The sequence below is a fragment of the Salarias fasciatus genome, chromosome 23 (assembly GCF_902148845.1).
Source record: "Salarias fasciatus chromosome 23, fSalaFa1.1, whole genome shotgun sequence".
Classification (NCBI taxonomy): domain Eukaryota; kingdom Metazoa; phylum Chordata; class Actinopteri; order Blenniiformes; family Blenniidae; genus Salarias; species Salarias fasciatus.
The window spans coordinates 15,174,647-15,189,469 of NC_043766.1; the positions used below are offsets into that span (position 1 = coordinate 15,174,647).

At 40.2% G+C, this 14,823-nt stretch overlaps 1 protein-coding gene across 2 annotated transcripts in view; it reads right to left on the reverse strand.

The window, feature by feature from the left end:
• LOC115381193 (neuronal growth regulator 1-like) overlaps positions 1-14,823 on the reverse strand; it is a 144,460-nt gene that overhangs the window by 31,045 nt on the left and 98,592 nt on the right. The window contains exons 6-7 of one of the 2 annotated variants that reach the window (XM_030082458.1): positions 13,399-13,547; positions 2,232-2,273 (exon numbers count right to left, since the gene is read on the reverse strand). In XM_030082458.1, coding sequence (XP_029938318.1) covers positions 2,232-2,273; positions 13,399-13,547 — 191 coding nt within the window. The remainder of the gene's footprint in view (positions 1-2,231; positions 2,274-13,398; positions 13,548-14,823) is intronic. The other variant, XM_030082459.1, reaches the window with a different exon arrangement.

A 14,823-nucleotide genomic window follows, 5' to 3' on the forward strand; every position in this document is an offset into this window, starting at 1 on the left:
CTGATGAATATTGTTGCCTCAAAAGTCCAGTTTTAATTATTTGATCCCGTCCCTGCTGAATAACTGGCTTCTACTCCTGCATACATCCATCACTGCTTTGGTTTCCCCTAAAATCTGCCTCAAGTCTTTGAGGAGATTGCATGTTCCCCTGGTGATTGCAGGCTTGTAGTTTAACTTTTAAGACCAAAACATGGCTGTCAGGTTGCTCATTGGTGAAGAGCAGTGTGTGCTTCTCCGTCTCAATTAGCCGTGTGATAAACTGGAGGTCTGTGAAGAGGCAACCCCAACCTCTGTCCATGATGAGCTGGAATACAATCAAGCCACTGTGACCCTGACTTGCACAAAGCACGTTTAGAAGATGGATAGGTTATCAGCTGTGAAACACATGAATTAAAAATAAATAAATAAAATTTGTGGCACATCAACGTGAGTTTGCTTGCGTCTTTAAAAAGATTATAGAAGTGCTGGCTCAAATAAGTACAAAAAACAAGCAATTATCTTGCAAAAAACATCCTGGGCCCTACTTTTCTTTTTTTTTTTTTTTTAAATAAATGTAAAACTGGCACAAGGTTAAAAATAACATAATGACTGATGTTCCCTATTAACATTGTTTTTTTTTCAGAGTAATTTCTTTTTTTTTTTTATGTCATTTGCCCTTGATCAATGAAGTGAAACATACTCTGCAAGCGCTGTGGTGCATGAACACATTTTCCACTTCAGATCTTCTGATTCACTCACCTTATAGAAATGAAATTCATTTCCTACTTTGGGACCACATTCTTCCAAAACCATTCAACAGGGAAATACAAGCAGATAATAGCCTGCAAAAATTAATTAATAAACTGTATTATGCAATGGTTGAGGAAAAAAAAAAAAAAGAAAAAAGAAAAAAAAAAAGATTTGTTTACTCTGATCTAAAATAATTCCCCTCACCAAGCCTCTCAGTGAGGACGCCATCAAAAAATTACCTTCAAATACAACTTGGAACAAAACAAGAACAGTCGCTGACTGAGTGAGTTTATCTCCACGATTGAAACCATCGGTGTTCCTTTGGACCGTGAAATTGTCATTTGTTCTGCAAGCGTTACATCAAATGAGAGTTCAGGGCCATGCCAGGACCGTTTCTTGCTGCTGAGCTTATTTAACTTGTTATCTGTCAGAATCTCCATGGATAATTATATTTGGCTCAGGTAGGCAGGTAGGGAGTGTCGTCTAGCTGCAGAGCAGGATGGGAAGTCACAAAAACACTCCGGAGATAAATCAAACAGCATAATTGCTCACACATGATTACATATGTAGTGTTCGAGCAGGTGCATTCATGAGCGTGTTTGAATATTCCATCATGTTTTCCCCGCAGCATCTATGGAGTAAGTATCTGTGCCAGAGGAAGCCTTTTGGTGTGCTTGTGTCTTGCTCTTTTCTGTGTGCATGAGCAACCCGAAGCAAAACATAATGTAACCTTCAAGAAAGATTACATTCTGTTAGTTGCTTAAAACCGTTATAGAGGGAGAAAAGACAACCCAGTAGGGGATTACTTTGGGCTGTAATGTGGACGCTGCAGAATACAGTGATGGGGAGGGACACGAGGTGAAGATCAGGGTAAAGATGATGGCAGGGTGCCGACTGATCGTTCCAGAAAATAATAAAGAACAGAAGAAAAGGGGAGGGACGCGTATCGGAAAATTATGACGGGAACAGACAGAGGGCGGCAGAAAGGGAAAGATAAAAGTATAAAAGCAGCAGGTATTCCATCTTGCAAGCTCCAAACCTAAACCTTTTGCCACCAGCAGAGTCCTAACTTTCATTATACTGCATTAGGTAGTGTTGAAGAGTAGGACAGAGGCAGAAAGACAGCCATAAAGAGAACAAGAAGCCATCAGCACTATGAAAAGACCCAAAAGAATATGGAACAGCCACTTGATGACGCTACTGTTTGCTCCGAGTCGGGGGTGGTGGTGCAAGTTGTAATGAAAGAAAGTGGACGGTGTGTTGTGATGAAACAGGCTTCAGGAAGTATATGTAGCCAGACTGTAAAAGCCAATCCAAAAAAGTATTCGGAAAAAAAGAATATGCAAATAAAAGTGGACATACGATGAAGCTGTACACCCAACAGGCATTCCAGCCGGCCAATTGAAATAAATCAAGATGGAGGAGAGGATTTCAGCTCAGGTTAGTATGAGGCAGCAGGCCTCTTTGCTGATTTGGTGTACAGCATGGTGACATATACTGACCTGGGCTTGAGACAGCACTAGTGGTGGTGGGTTCAATAATTGCTACAGGGGAGGAGAGGGGGGAGAGGGAGGGGGAGGGAAAGAGGACATTCATGTATTATTAACAGAATGGAGACGTAAAATAAAAGAGTAATGCATGCAAGGACAAAAGGACAGGGAATGGTGACAAATCCTCTCCATGCATCAGGACTGATGCCTCTGTGGCAAGATGCAACTTCCACTTGTGCATAAACAACACGTTTCATTTCATGAACTGCTCCATATGTGCAGGGTTACTGCTAAAACAAACAACCAAAAAAAAAAAAAAAAAATGACAAGATTCTTGGAGGTGGGGCTGCCGAAAGCTTTTTCTTTTTTGGGGGGGTGGGGGGGTGGGGGGTGTTCATGACACTTCTTGTAATAAACAAGTGGTCCTCCCTCTGATGGTTCAGAATTTTCACAGTTAGGTAGCACACATAATTTCATCTGCTCCATGTAGGTAGATCTTAAATCACATAAATTAAATTTTGCTGTCTCTCTCCCAAAATTTCAAGACTTCTTTTTCTTTTTTTTGTCCTTTTCAGGTTGCATGAAGTGACAGAGATGTGAGGGAACTCTGAGTATTTGATTCGTCTGAGAAGGTAACTCCAAGGCTCAATCTGATTACCTTATGAACTCATTTCAGGCTCAGCCACTAGTGGCATTTCTGAAATGGAATAATGTGACATTGGGAAATGTTCAGTCCAGTAAAAGTTGCTTGAGATTCAGACTTCTTAAGTGCCTGTGTGGAAAATGTCACAGCGAGTGGATCTTACACCCGATTGCACTTGCAGGAAAGATGCTCCAGCAGACTTCGTGCCAAAACTCAATTATATCCTTGCCAACGTGTCTGATATAAAGATATCGCTGTAATGTAAACATTACTGTCCATTTGATCCAAAGTTTGTGACAAATGGATAAATAAATAACAAGGCTTCCTGTTTGGTAAACAGGCACTTAATTCGAGATAAGCTGTGACCAGCTTTGTGTGGTGACTCACTTGAAAGCAGAGCCTTCAGAGGCATGTGGCGAAGCAGAAAGCAAAGCAAAGCAAAGCTGTTCTTTACCATGACAGATCACCTTAAAACGATGCAGCATCAGGCTTATGCACTTCATTCAAACTCTGCAAGTGCGGCGCATCAACAGGGTAACTTGCCTTCACAACTATTAAACTATGTTTGTTACGAAGGTACAGCATAAGTCACCTTCTTTGAAAGACTTCATTGCAGAGGAGGAGTTCATCTGTGACAAGGGACACCATGGTAGCCATGATTACACCTCAGCTACTCGCACACAAATGAGAACATTACTTTAGGTTGTTGCAATGAGATGCTATTTCTTGGACATGCGATCGTACAAAGACCGATTTAGGGTCTACAATTAAAATCATTTGCGTAGGAACTCTATGTGGCCACTTTCACTCCAGGGGACAAAAGGGTCCACTCCTTGATCTAAAAGTATTCTGTAAGCTCCAATAGCAGTTGACTGAACACCGCTGCTGGCTAACAGGTGACCGTTATGCCCACAACAATAAAATATTTGCTCTCATTTAACGAGGATATTTTATAAAGTTTGTGCTATATCTGAAATCATAAGCCTTTCCCCTCAGTATACTGATGAGAAAATGGTTGAATTCATCTTTTCTTCCACAAATGTTTCCACTTTAAGTACTCCTGGGGGAGCCGATATGTGAAGACAGTGTCTTTTCAGTTATTTCTTCAAAAAGGCATACGAGTGCTATCTGATTAATACTTGAGCATGAATTCACCAGTGAATCATTTCATGGGCTTGCAGACACTCCTCCATTATGGTGGAACTATCTTTTGACATGCAATCTCTCCCCTCATAGCTTCACACTGACTTGGACTCTTTCTTTCATTCAGGAGAGCGACGCATCATTTCACGAACAGTGTATGCCAGTCGCTCTCTTGCTCAACTCGTGAGATAAAACACATTAGTTTCAACGGCTATTTCATTTCATGGATTAGCACTGTCCTTGTTCTTTGTGAAAGGGATCATGTGAGAGATTTATCTGAGGTGATTTGGAGAAACCATTTTACACGAGCGGTCCAGAATTAAGTACTTTACAATGCTGAACCACAACACAATTACCTTAGGATTGTGGGTTTGATTGTCAAACACAGCGACTGCAGAGACTCACTGAAGTTTCCCCAAATACAGGGTTTGATTGGAGATACATTTTTGAAAAAGTTAAGATTTTATTAAGGCAAAGACCACATGAACAGCCTTTAAAATGTAAATTGGTGCCAAATGCATATTTCTAGAATGGCATTTTAAAGTGTACTATCTCAACACTTCATGAGACACTTGCTGAGTAAATGATAGTGATTAGCAGATCGCAAGATAAAACCATTTTTGTACTCTTCTCCAGTGAAGCATCCCTGAGATTAAAGTGAAGGAAAACAATAAAGGAACACGGACTGTTGTCTGAGCCATCGCAGGAGTCCAATTTATCTTCACTACTCCATTTGAGTGCATTATCAAGCCATTGTTCATGCAGGGACACATTCCTTGTGTGAACTGCTGAGCTATTTTTAAATATATTTCTCACTTACCCTTCTGATGATGGATCTGTCACTGTTAAAGGCTGTGTTCATTCACAAGCCAGCTAATTATTTATTCGTCCTATGTCATTTTTAACGTAAGCCAGGGTATGTATCATCCTGTGGGCACACACTGGGATCAGTCAACCAGGGATGAATGTCACTCGCGGTGCATCTCGCCTCCTTAAGGAGGAGGCGAGGTGGGTGGAGTGTGGGTGGGAATAGAGTCCATCGCCTGCTGGGCTCCAAGATGAAAATTCAGCTTCGGCACCAAACATTTCCTCATCACATTGCAACAGGAAAATGTTAATGGCTTCCCTGATTGCCTAAATATGGAAATGCAGGCATTCAAATGATAGGTAAATGGTACAACACGGTAAGGGTGCTTTTGGGGGAAAACAAAGAATACTGCAGCCTCATGGTGTTACATTTTATCTGGTGTATTTTGATACTGGAAAATTAAAACGCCTGAAAAATATTTCAGAGCACATTCACCTAAACAGTTATATTACTGCAAATTTATCAGCAGCTGGACATGGCCAGAGAGCATTTTGTTTCATACTGAATGCAGATGAAACAATAAAAGAGGGAGTGAAATCCAATAAGGATGGATAGAACTTGCCTCACACTTCATACACTGCTGCCATCCAAACCATATGCACATTTAAAATTATTCTCCAGCTTTGGTAGCTGTTATCACACATCCCCCACATTTCAGGCTTCACCTTTAGCTTCCATTTTCCTGCTTCTCTACTCTGTGACTCAGGTACAATCACAGTGTGGAAACAAACAACAGCATCAACAACAATGGCAGATGAGGAGACATGTCAAAATGACACCTACACATGCCGTGATTGATAAGCGGGACAAATGAACACAGCGTTCATTAACCGACTAGCCGGCAGTGTCTCTCCAGCCTGAGGGAGGATGAGTAGTGATGGCGGGAGTGAGAGTAACTCTTTTTTCTTCCCATCACTCTTTTCCGATTACTGCTCAGAGGGGGGAGAGGGAAGAGGGGGTCGGGGGAGGGGGGAATGAAGGCAGAGGTATAGGCAAAGAAAATCTCCTCAGGGGCTAAGCTGAGGTGGGCTGGGGGATAAGAGCTTGACCAATTAAGCTGGAACTCCTCAGAAAATTGGAGTGAATGGCCTCAGTCTTTTCACTGAAGTTCGCTTCTATCTAACACAAGAAATAGGAAGTTGGAATAGGGATTGCCAGTGCGAAGAATATTACACCATAGCTCAATCATACTTTATGCATGCATGCATGTTAAAATGTATATTCAATATATATCTCACTTATCAAGCAAGCACATAAACACTGCATCTGAGTTAAATCTGTAATTAGTGTCAGTAACGAGGAAATGTGAGGTGGTACAGGGACCAAAAGCAGCTAATGGTGTCGTGGGAGCTCTCAATGAATCTGAGCAGCGATGAGGATAGTGCTGAGATAGCTAATCCCTCCAAAACAACATCATTGCAAAAAGCAAGTGGGCCAAGCTTTACTTGTTTGAGATGAAGATGGTTTTCCTGACATGAACATGCAAATAATATTCCTCTGACACAAGAAAAAAAAAAAGAAAAAGCATAATACTGTAGCTGCAGCATATTGCACTGAATCTAAGGATGCATTTCCCCTCTGAGATATATTTCAATATTATTGATTTCTTGTAAATGAACATACAGCAGGATATGGAAAGCATTTTGAACTGTTACAGGGCTAAAAGGCAGACCATGGCCAAAGCCACGTGCCGCTATGCAAGGCTTTCTGCGTCTTCTGAGAGCTAACCAAATTAACAATAGGCAGGATTATGGATTAAATTACACACACACACACACACACACACACACACACACACACACACACACACACGGAAACTTTGCGTTTGCCTAGTAACACTCCATTTTCTGTGCATTTTGCTTGTAATGAAACCAATCTCGGCGAAGAATAACAATATGGTCACTGAACACAATTTCTCTGGCATGATAGCAAACAGTGCAGTCATCATCACATCAGTAAGCATGCATGTCATAAACGCCCGTCATTAAAAAAATAAATAAATAAAAAAAAAAATAATGATGCCAATCAAAAACTGAAGCACCACAGTGCAGCAATGAAATACAACCATAAAACACCTAATGACAAGCAGCCACAGCCACCTTTCACTACATGAAACACACAGCATGGGACTGGATGAAGCATCCTAAATGTACACAGCGTCTGTAATCCACCAGCCAACAGAGGGAAAGTCTAGAAGCTTCTCTTCTGGCATCTGGAACCGTGAATGACTGTCAACAAAACTTGATTAAAAATTTACAGCTAAATTGAGTTGTCCAAAATGAGAATTGTAAACTATGTCAGGTCACCTTGGTCTGATAAATTACCAAATTCATGAATAAACACTTGTCTGGTTTTGTTGATTTAAATAAAAATATATCGGGAAGACAAACAGTTTATGACAGCTTTGGTTTGATTCAGTCATAAAACTAGAGTCTCTCTTGAGCAAGTGCATCCAGGCTGTCCCGAACGCTGCCAGTTCTGTTCGAGCCTGACAGCTTTGATTTAGGAAAACTGATAACACAAAAAACAATTAAACTTCCATTTTTCCAAAAAGCTGACACCTCATTAATTGTGACTAGTACACTGTTGTAGGCGCTATGAAATTTGATTTGATCCAGAGTGATGTAGAAAAACAAAGAAGATACAGAAAAAAGGGGGTTTATCTTACAAATTAATCTAGCTGAGTGACAATGAGTCACAGCACAAACTACACCTATGAGAGCTCCGATTCAGCTGTAATTAATAAAAAAACAAGCATCCAATCTGAAAATGTAAAGGCACAAAGAGGTGTGAGAATTCCTATGCTTTATTCACCTCTAATTATCTACTTCAGTGCTTCACACCTTTCCAGCTTTGTTAAGAGTGCATTTTCACTTCTTTTTTTTTTGTTCATTCACAACGTATTGTGTTATTCAGACATTGTGACTCGGTCCGTACACTCATAGTTACGCATGCATACAAAGAACACTCCAACAAGAAGCAACAAAGAGGTTGTATGCTTTCTTTCTGCATCAAAGATAACAGTTTGCGTTTTAACACAGCTTTTAACACACAGCTTAAAGTGGTACTTAGCTCAAAGGGATCACAACGCTCCACTAACGGTTTAACAGCACAAAAACCCAAATGATGTGACACGACTGGTGGCAGACAGTGAAGACACAGACAGCCAGCTCATTTCAGAAAATGCTGAAATTTGTCAGAACCTACCATGTCAACACTGGCACACAGCCAGACTACAAAACGCTGCTTTTCATTCCTATTTGACTTGAAAATGAAACTGAACTGGCCGTCTACTGGCCGCGGATGCTCTAACTTGAAGGCAAATGTGTTTACTTTCCCTGGGATTTCGCTTCTTTCCAGAGTCACACCTCATCCCATCAGTGATAATGGTAAGCCTTTTCCTGGACTGATTTAAAGTGACTCCACTGGGTTAAGACAAAAAGAATTTACACTGCTGAAGGATAAGGACCTTTCAATTTCAGAATCTTGACAACAGAGTAATGAATCTAAGCCCCGGATGCTTCGTATTTCACATTGTATTGCATCTCCTTTTCCCCCGCGGCTGTGTTTCAAGAGCCCTTTTCGAAAGGGGGTGACTCTTACCTTATTTTATCAGTTTATGCACCGCTTGTAAAGCTCTGATTGCAGACACATAGACATAACCACAGAGACTATTATATATGCACATTAATACTTGATCACAAACCACCCACATTGTGTCGCTGCTTAAAATTCACCTCAAGATATGATGCACTATCAAATATGCATGCCACTTTCCCCCTTCACATCTTGCTCATCAATAGGTATTGACTGGTTCTAAAATAGCAATCCAAAGTCACCCGTGGTGAAATGTAACCTCTGGGTTTTGGTATTTGCGGAAGTATAGGAGTGAGGTGTGCCACCGCGACTGCTTGCTGCATCTCATTAAGAGTGACAGAGAGATTGGCCTCTCCTCTGTTAATGGGGATCATGAGAAAGAGAGAGAGAATCAAAGAGAAAAAAAATGAGCGACAGCAGAGAACAAAAAAAGTATGTGAAACTCCGACACTGAGATAAAAAAAAAAATCAGACAAAGCCACGGTAAAAAAGACAAAAGAGATGCAATAAGTGAGAGTGAGAGCGAGAGAAACTGAGAGAGAGAGAGAGAGTGAGAGCGAGAGAAACTGAGAGAGAGAGAGAGAGAGAGAGAGAGAGAGAGAGAGAGAGAGAGAGAGAGAGAGAGAGAGAGAGGTGGGAGCTCAGGAAGCTGCCGCCTCTGTCTATTCTGAGGGTTTCTTTGCTGCTCTGCCTTTGAGGCCTCGCTAGTGTCACATTAGGATCATCCATTTGAGAATCTGAGATGGGGCTTTGATGTTCTTTGTGCATACACAAACAGGAAAGTGGAGCGCTCCTTTGACAATTGCTAACTCTACAGAAATCTCTTTTTGTATTCTGAATCTCTGGCCTGCTAGGGACAATGTTGTCATCAGAGGGTTCAGCACAAACTGGTGAATAATTTAATTCACCTGTTCATATTTCATCACTGAATACATTAGATTGATCTCTCTCTCTCTCTCTCTCTCTCTCTCCCTCTCTCTCTCTCTCTCTCTCTTAACTAATCTTCAATGAAACATAGAGAGAGCAACACTCCTGGCACTCTGCGATCGTTGTTTTTTTCCCTTGCTGTTTGGCACGTACAGCAGGTGGACAAAATAACAAAAAATTAAAAATTAAACAACAAAAAGCCCAACAGTGCATGAATATCAAACATCTATAAATAGAGAAGGGCCAAATACAACAATACAACCCAGTGAAAAATGCTTATGAATGCGGGCAGACAACTCTTCGAGCAACTAAATTGTTCTTTCAAAACTGACATTTTCACAGACATTTTGAGAAACATTAGCGAGAAGAAATGTGAGACAACAAAGAAATCTTTGTTTTGTGCAGGAATTGATGATGCAGTTTTGACCTAATATGTATCCACTCACTAGCCACTTCATTAGGAACACCCTGGCAATACTGTGCTGACCCACTTTTGCCTTCAGAACTGCTTTTTGATTCTCAGGGATATAAATCACACAAGGGGATGCAAACATTTCTGAGAGATTTTGATCGTAATTAACATGATGGCATCGTGGAGTTACTGCAGATTTGGTGTCTGCACAGTCATGGTGCAAATCGTCTAATTTCACCATATCTCAAAAATGTTGTATGATGCTGAGAAGTGGTGAAGGTGGAGTTTACTGGAGTGCGGTTAACTCATCATCATACTGAAAACAAAAACAAAAACAAAAAAAGAAACAACATTTGAGATAATTTAATGACAATCCCAGTAAATCAGCACTTTCTGAAATACTCAAACCAGGCTGACTGGCACCAACAACATTTTCACAATTTAAATGCATTAGATTAAAGAAATAAGTATTAATTAAGCAACAAATACCAATCATTAAATATGGTAAATATTGGCTTCATCAGTCCTCAAGATATGAAAACATTTTTCTATTGTGTGTGTCAAGGCGTTGTTTGATAATGTGTTTCAAAGTGGACGTCCTCTTCAGACTGTCAACACCAAGCGTTTGGATTCCACCAGGTTTTGGAAAGAGTTTGTCCTGTTGGAGGCTCGTGATCATTCAAAGTCATGAACGACGGTCCTGCGTAACTCCTGCTCCAGGTTCAATTAAAAAAATCATAAGAAATCTTTTTATGAGTTCTGTTTTACACCAGCAAGTATAAGAACTATATCTTGTGAATCACAAAGTCTGATTTTTATTTTGTTCATTTTCTTATTTTTTTTCTTAATTTTTTTTTTCAAATTCCATAGTGCTCTACATCTGTGTCACTTATGTTTATTTCTAAAAGCACAGTAAATATTCGCTGTCTGAAATGAAATGTCAATACTGTTTATTCAATAACTTTAGCAGTTTTGACAAAAACAGATTTTTGATTGAATTCATAGTGAACATCTCAAAAGGTTCACATACTTTTCTTGCGAGTGTATGTGTTTCTTAGTAAAATACACGCTACAGGCATCTTCCTCTGAATCCGCTGATGCAAAACTTTTTGCTTGGAGAACTGACTTAAAGGAGGAGGTAACCATGGAACAGTGGAAGAAAGCCTGTAAAGTAGCTCAAGCACAGACATGTAATACACGTCTTAAAATACTTCAATTTAATTGGCTCATGAGAGTATATATTACTCCAGAAAAACTTCACAAATTCAACATTTATATCCCAGATCTTTGTAACAGATGTGGAGAAGAGAAAGGCACTCTGGTCCACTGTCTGTGGTTATGTCCAAAAATTAAAGAATTCTGGAGAGAAGTCAGCAATAAATTACAGGAGATTTTGCATTTAAAACTAGTGTTGGAGCCTAAACTTTTTATTTTGGGGTTATATCCTGAAGAACTCCACATTAATGGTTATGAAAAAATTTTCATAAACCTGGGAATACTCCAAGCAAAAAGAGTTATTGCTTTGTCGTGGAAAGAGATGGGCAAACCAAGCATAACAAAATGGCTTAAAGAATTGTGTGAATGTTTATCAATGGAAAAAATTACTTACATCTTAAAGGATAAACAGGATACTTTTGAAAGAGTTTGGGGTCATTTCATCAATTACATTATGAACAAGGATCTGTCTTATTTACTTAGAGAATCTGGGACGTCATAACCCTGTACAGTTTCACAACAATCCTGTATTTTGGCAGGGCTGCTCAGCCTCTGGAAGGACTCTCATGTACTCAATGCTGATTTTGTAAATGTACCTTGTGGTTTGTTTGTTGGTTTATAAAATGTAAAATCTTAATAAAAATATTATTGAAAAAAAAAAAAAATACACGCTAGAGTCATATCAAAAAACCTGTGTGTGAATGACTCGGAAGGACTTGTTTTAAAGTAGCAATGATAAGTTGTGAGTCGGAACCAAAAGCCCTCACACTTATTAATTGACTAAGTAGTCGACAGACCCTTGCTACTAAGCATGACAGCGAGGCTAAATAAGGTGATTTAATCTTTCACAAATAGAATCTACATTTTGGGGGCATCTCTAATATAATTGGCTAATCAAGCTTTGATGATCAATGAAAAACATCAATCAGCAAATGGAATAACTACTAACAAGGTAATATATCAATTACTCATCCCAGCTGGTGTATATCTTCCACCCAGATGGCATGTTGATGACTAAAGTCATTGGATCTGATAATGTGTCTGTCCTCCATTCATGGTACAACCACCACTATTTTATCAATCTTATTTGTTTTGGAGTTTTACAATGAATTTATAACAGTAAAAGAGAATTGATTACACCACAGAGCCATTCCAAGCCTACACAATTACACAGTTCGACATTCCTTTCATGTTTCTGAGTGATCGGTTTGGTTAGTGACCTTTTTTGAATGACAGCTTTCATAATTCCAAGATTTGTTCAAATATACAGTCGTTCTTTGTCAACTAATTCAATACAATAGCCAGTTGTTATTGTACTGCAGATGATTTTACTACTTTTTGTATTCCCAAAGTTCTTGAAAAATAGACAGCCTTCTGTATGGCTCTTTGAAGAGGCTCAGAGTCAGAGGCCTTCACTGGCAGGGTCTGAGGTTTTGTGTCAACACTGCATAGGAAAACGCTGGTTTGTTTTGTTACTCGGAGTGCTAATGCAGAAGAGTTTGTAAAAAGACGTTATTAGTGTGTCAGTGCATGGGCAATCAGATATGAGCAAACACGCTCCTTGCTGATTGCTCTGTAACAACAATAATGCACTTATATTGTTTACCTAGCCATTGTCACAACAAAAGCTACATCAATGCCGTGCGATAACCTCTATCGCTGAAAATTAAAATTGCCTGATGTGCAGTGTTGTGACATCTGATAACCCTTTAAACTCAAGTATTTCCATCTCAGCTTCTTGAGGACTGAACGCTTGTTACTGCTGTGTGTCGGTAACAAGTCTCATTCTGTGAAGTGTGCGAATGCCGTGGTGTTTCACCAGGACCTTAATTTATGCAAGAACACTTTTCAGACCATAATATATAATTATGAAGTTGATCACTGGCGAGCCAGCAGTTTATACTCTGATTATTTGCCCTCATTGAAGCTCAAAAATGCCCAATGGAGCTGACTCCCAGACCTCTTTAAAATCGGAGTCACTGGGTTTGTTGGCATTCAACTTAGCATGACTGACCTGTGTAGCTGGCTTTGTAACCCCACACGTACACGTGGGCATGCACGTGCACACTCATTCACCACACGCGTGCGCACACACACACACACACACACACACACACACACACACACACACACACACACACACACACACACACACACACAAATTGACTTTGCAACAAGAAAACTGACCCACGAAACTGATGACTGGAAATAAGAAAACACATCTGGTAACATGTGGGAACCAGCACTTGGGTTTAAACTGTGGCATTCATCTTTTTCAAATAATGCTGCAGAAACATGATATTATTTAAAATGATTAGATCTGTGACTTTTCCCAAATTCAGTCAGCCACAAAACAGGTATAATGACAACTTACGAATGAGAGGCACACTTTCATTAACCGTCCCTAGCTTGTTGGAGGCGACACATGTGTAGTTCCCGTAACGATCCTCCGTCATGTTGTTCACTGTGAGGATTGATCTGGTGCTGAGGCTTTTGATATCAATGCCCTGACCCTTGTTTAGCCTGCAAACAGAACACAATCACAACAAATGAAGCTGGAGATTTGTCAACTGCAAACATCATGGCATGGCAGGGTGCAAGGGACATGAGTCAAGAACGGTATAAATGTTTGTCATCTTTAGTGGATCTTCAGATTGTATGGTACTTCATCACCCTCTTCAACAGATCTATTTATCCCTCAGCCGTGTCTGCCTTTCAGAGGTGCTTTGAAGGACTGAGAGGAGAGCGATACACCAAAGAGGTGAACCAGCTGGGTGACACTTGACATCTCGTTCACTGTCTTGTTGCAGGTGCACAGGTAAAATAATTAATCCTTTTTTCCAATTGTTTCTGGCATCTGCACTGAGAAATTGACAAATGTTTAGCAGCTTACTTCAGTGTTTGTGTTGATTTCTAACAACCTGTAGAGATTAAAATTCACTCTGCAAAAGTTGCATGTTGTGCACGTTGATTGAGAAGTTACTGTAGACAGTGGAGCACAGTCTTGTTTTCATTTCAGTCTCTGTCCCACTGTTAGACTTCTATATTTGGCATTACGAACCATTAGAACCTCCAGGCTGGAGCCATGTCTCTGTCTTGGCCTCACTGTGGCCCCCTGTGATCTTTAGCATGGCTTGAGTCGCTCTGAGAAACAGCCGGAGCTGAAACGCTATGTGTGACCTTATGTCCAGCAAATATCCACAAATCTGTTGTTTCCTCTCCCATGGTGAATTCCTCAAATGTTCGCAGAAAAGCTGCAGAAAATCCTGGCGTGTCTCTCTCCTCACTGGTTCAACATCTTACGAGTTGATGCTCCCCTCTGTCAGGGTGAAAAACACCTCCCCAGCCTTACATGCACATATAAACACTCACCCACGCCCATTCAAGAATGAAAGTGATGATACATCACAAAAGAGATTTACTTGTCAAAAATGTCACTCTGATAACAACAGAGACAAGCTGAGGCGCCAATGTTATGGCCTCATCAACACAGATACAAACGCAAAATGGCATTCACGTTTTGTGCACCAGTCGATCAGTAATGGAAAAGCCATTGCCAATGTTGTACAACAGCTACATATGTCCTGTTCACGATGAGGAGTAAATGAAGAAATCACCATTTAGCCATGTAAGAAGTCACAGAAATAACAAGTCCTTGAATTAAGTAAAGACTAGAATCATGCCAACTTGCCTCCTTGGCAATTTGAATAAATTGAATCCACCCCATAATTACAATTAGCACAGTGTGAGCTGATGATTGAAATTGTGCTCACCAGGAGTGGGTAAATGATGGGTAATG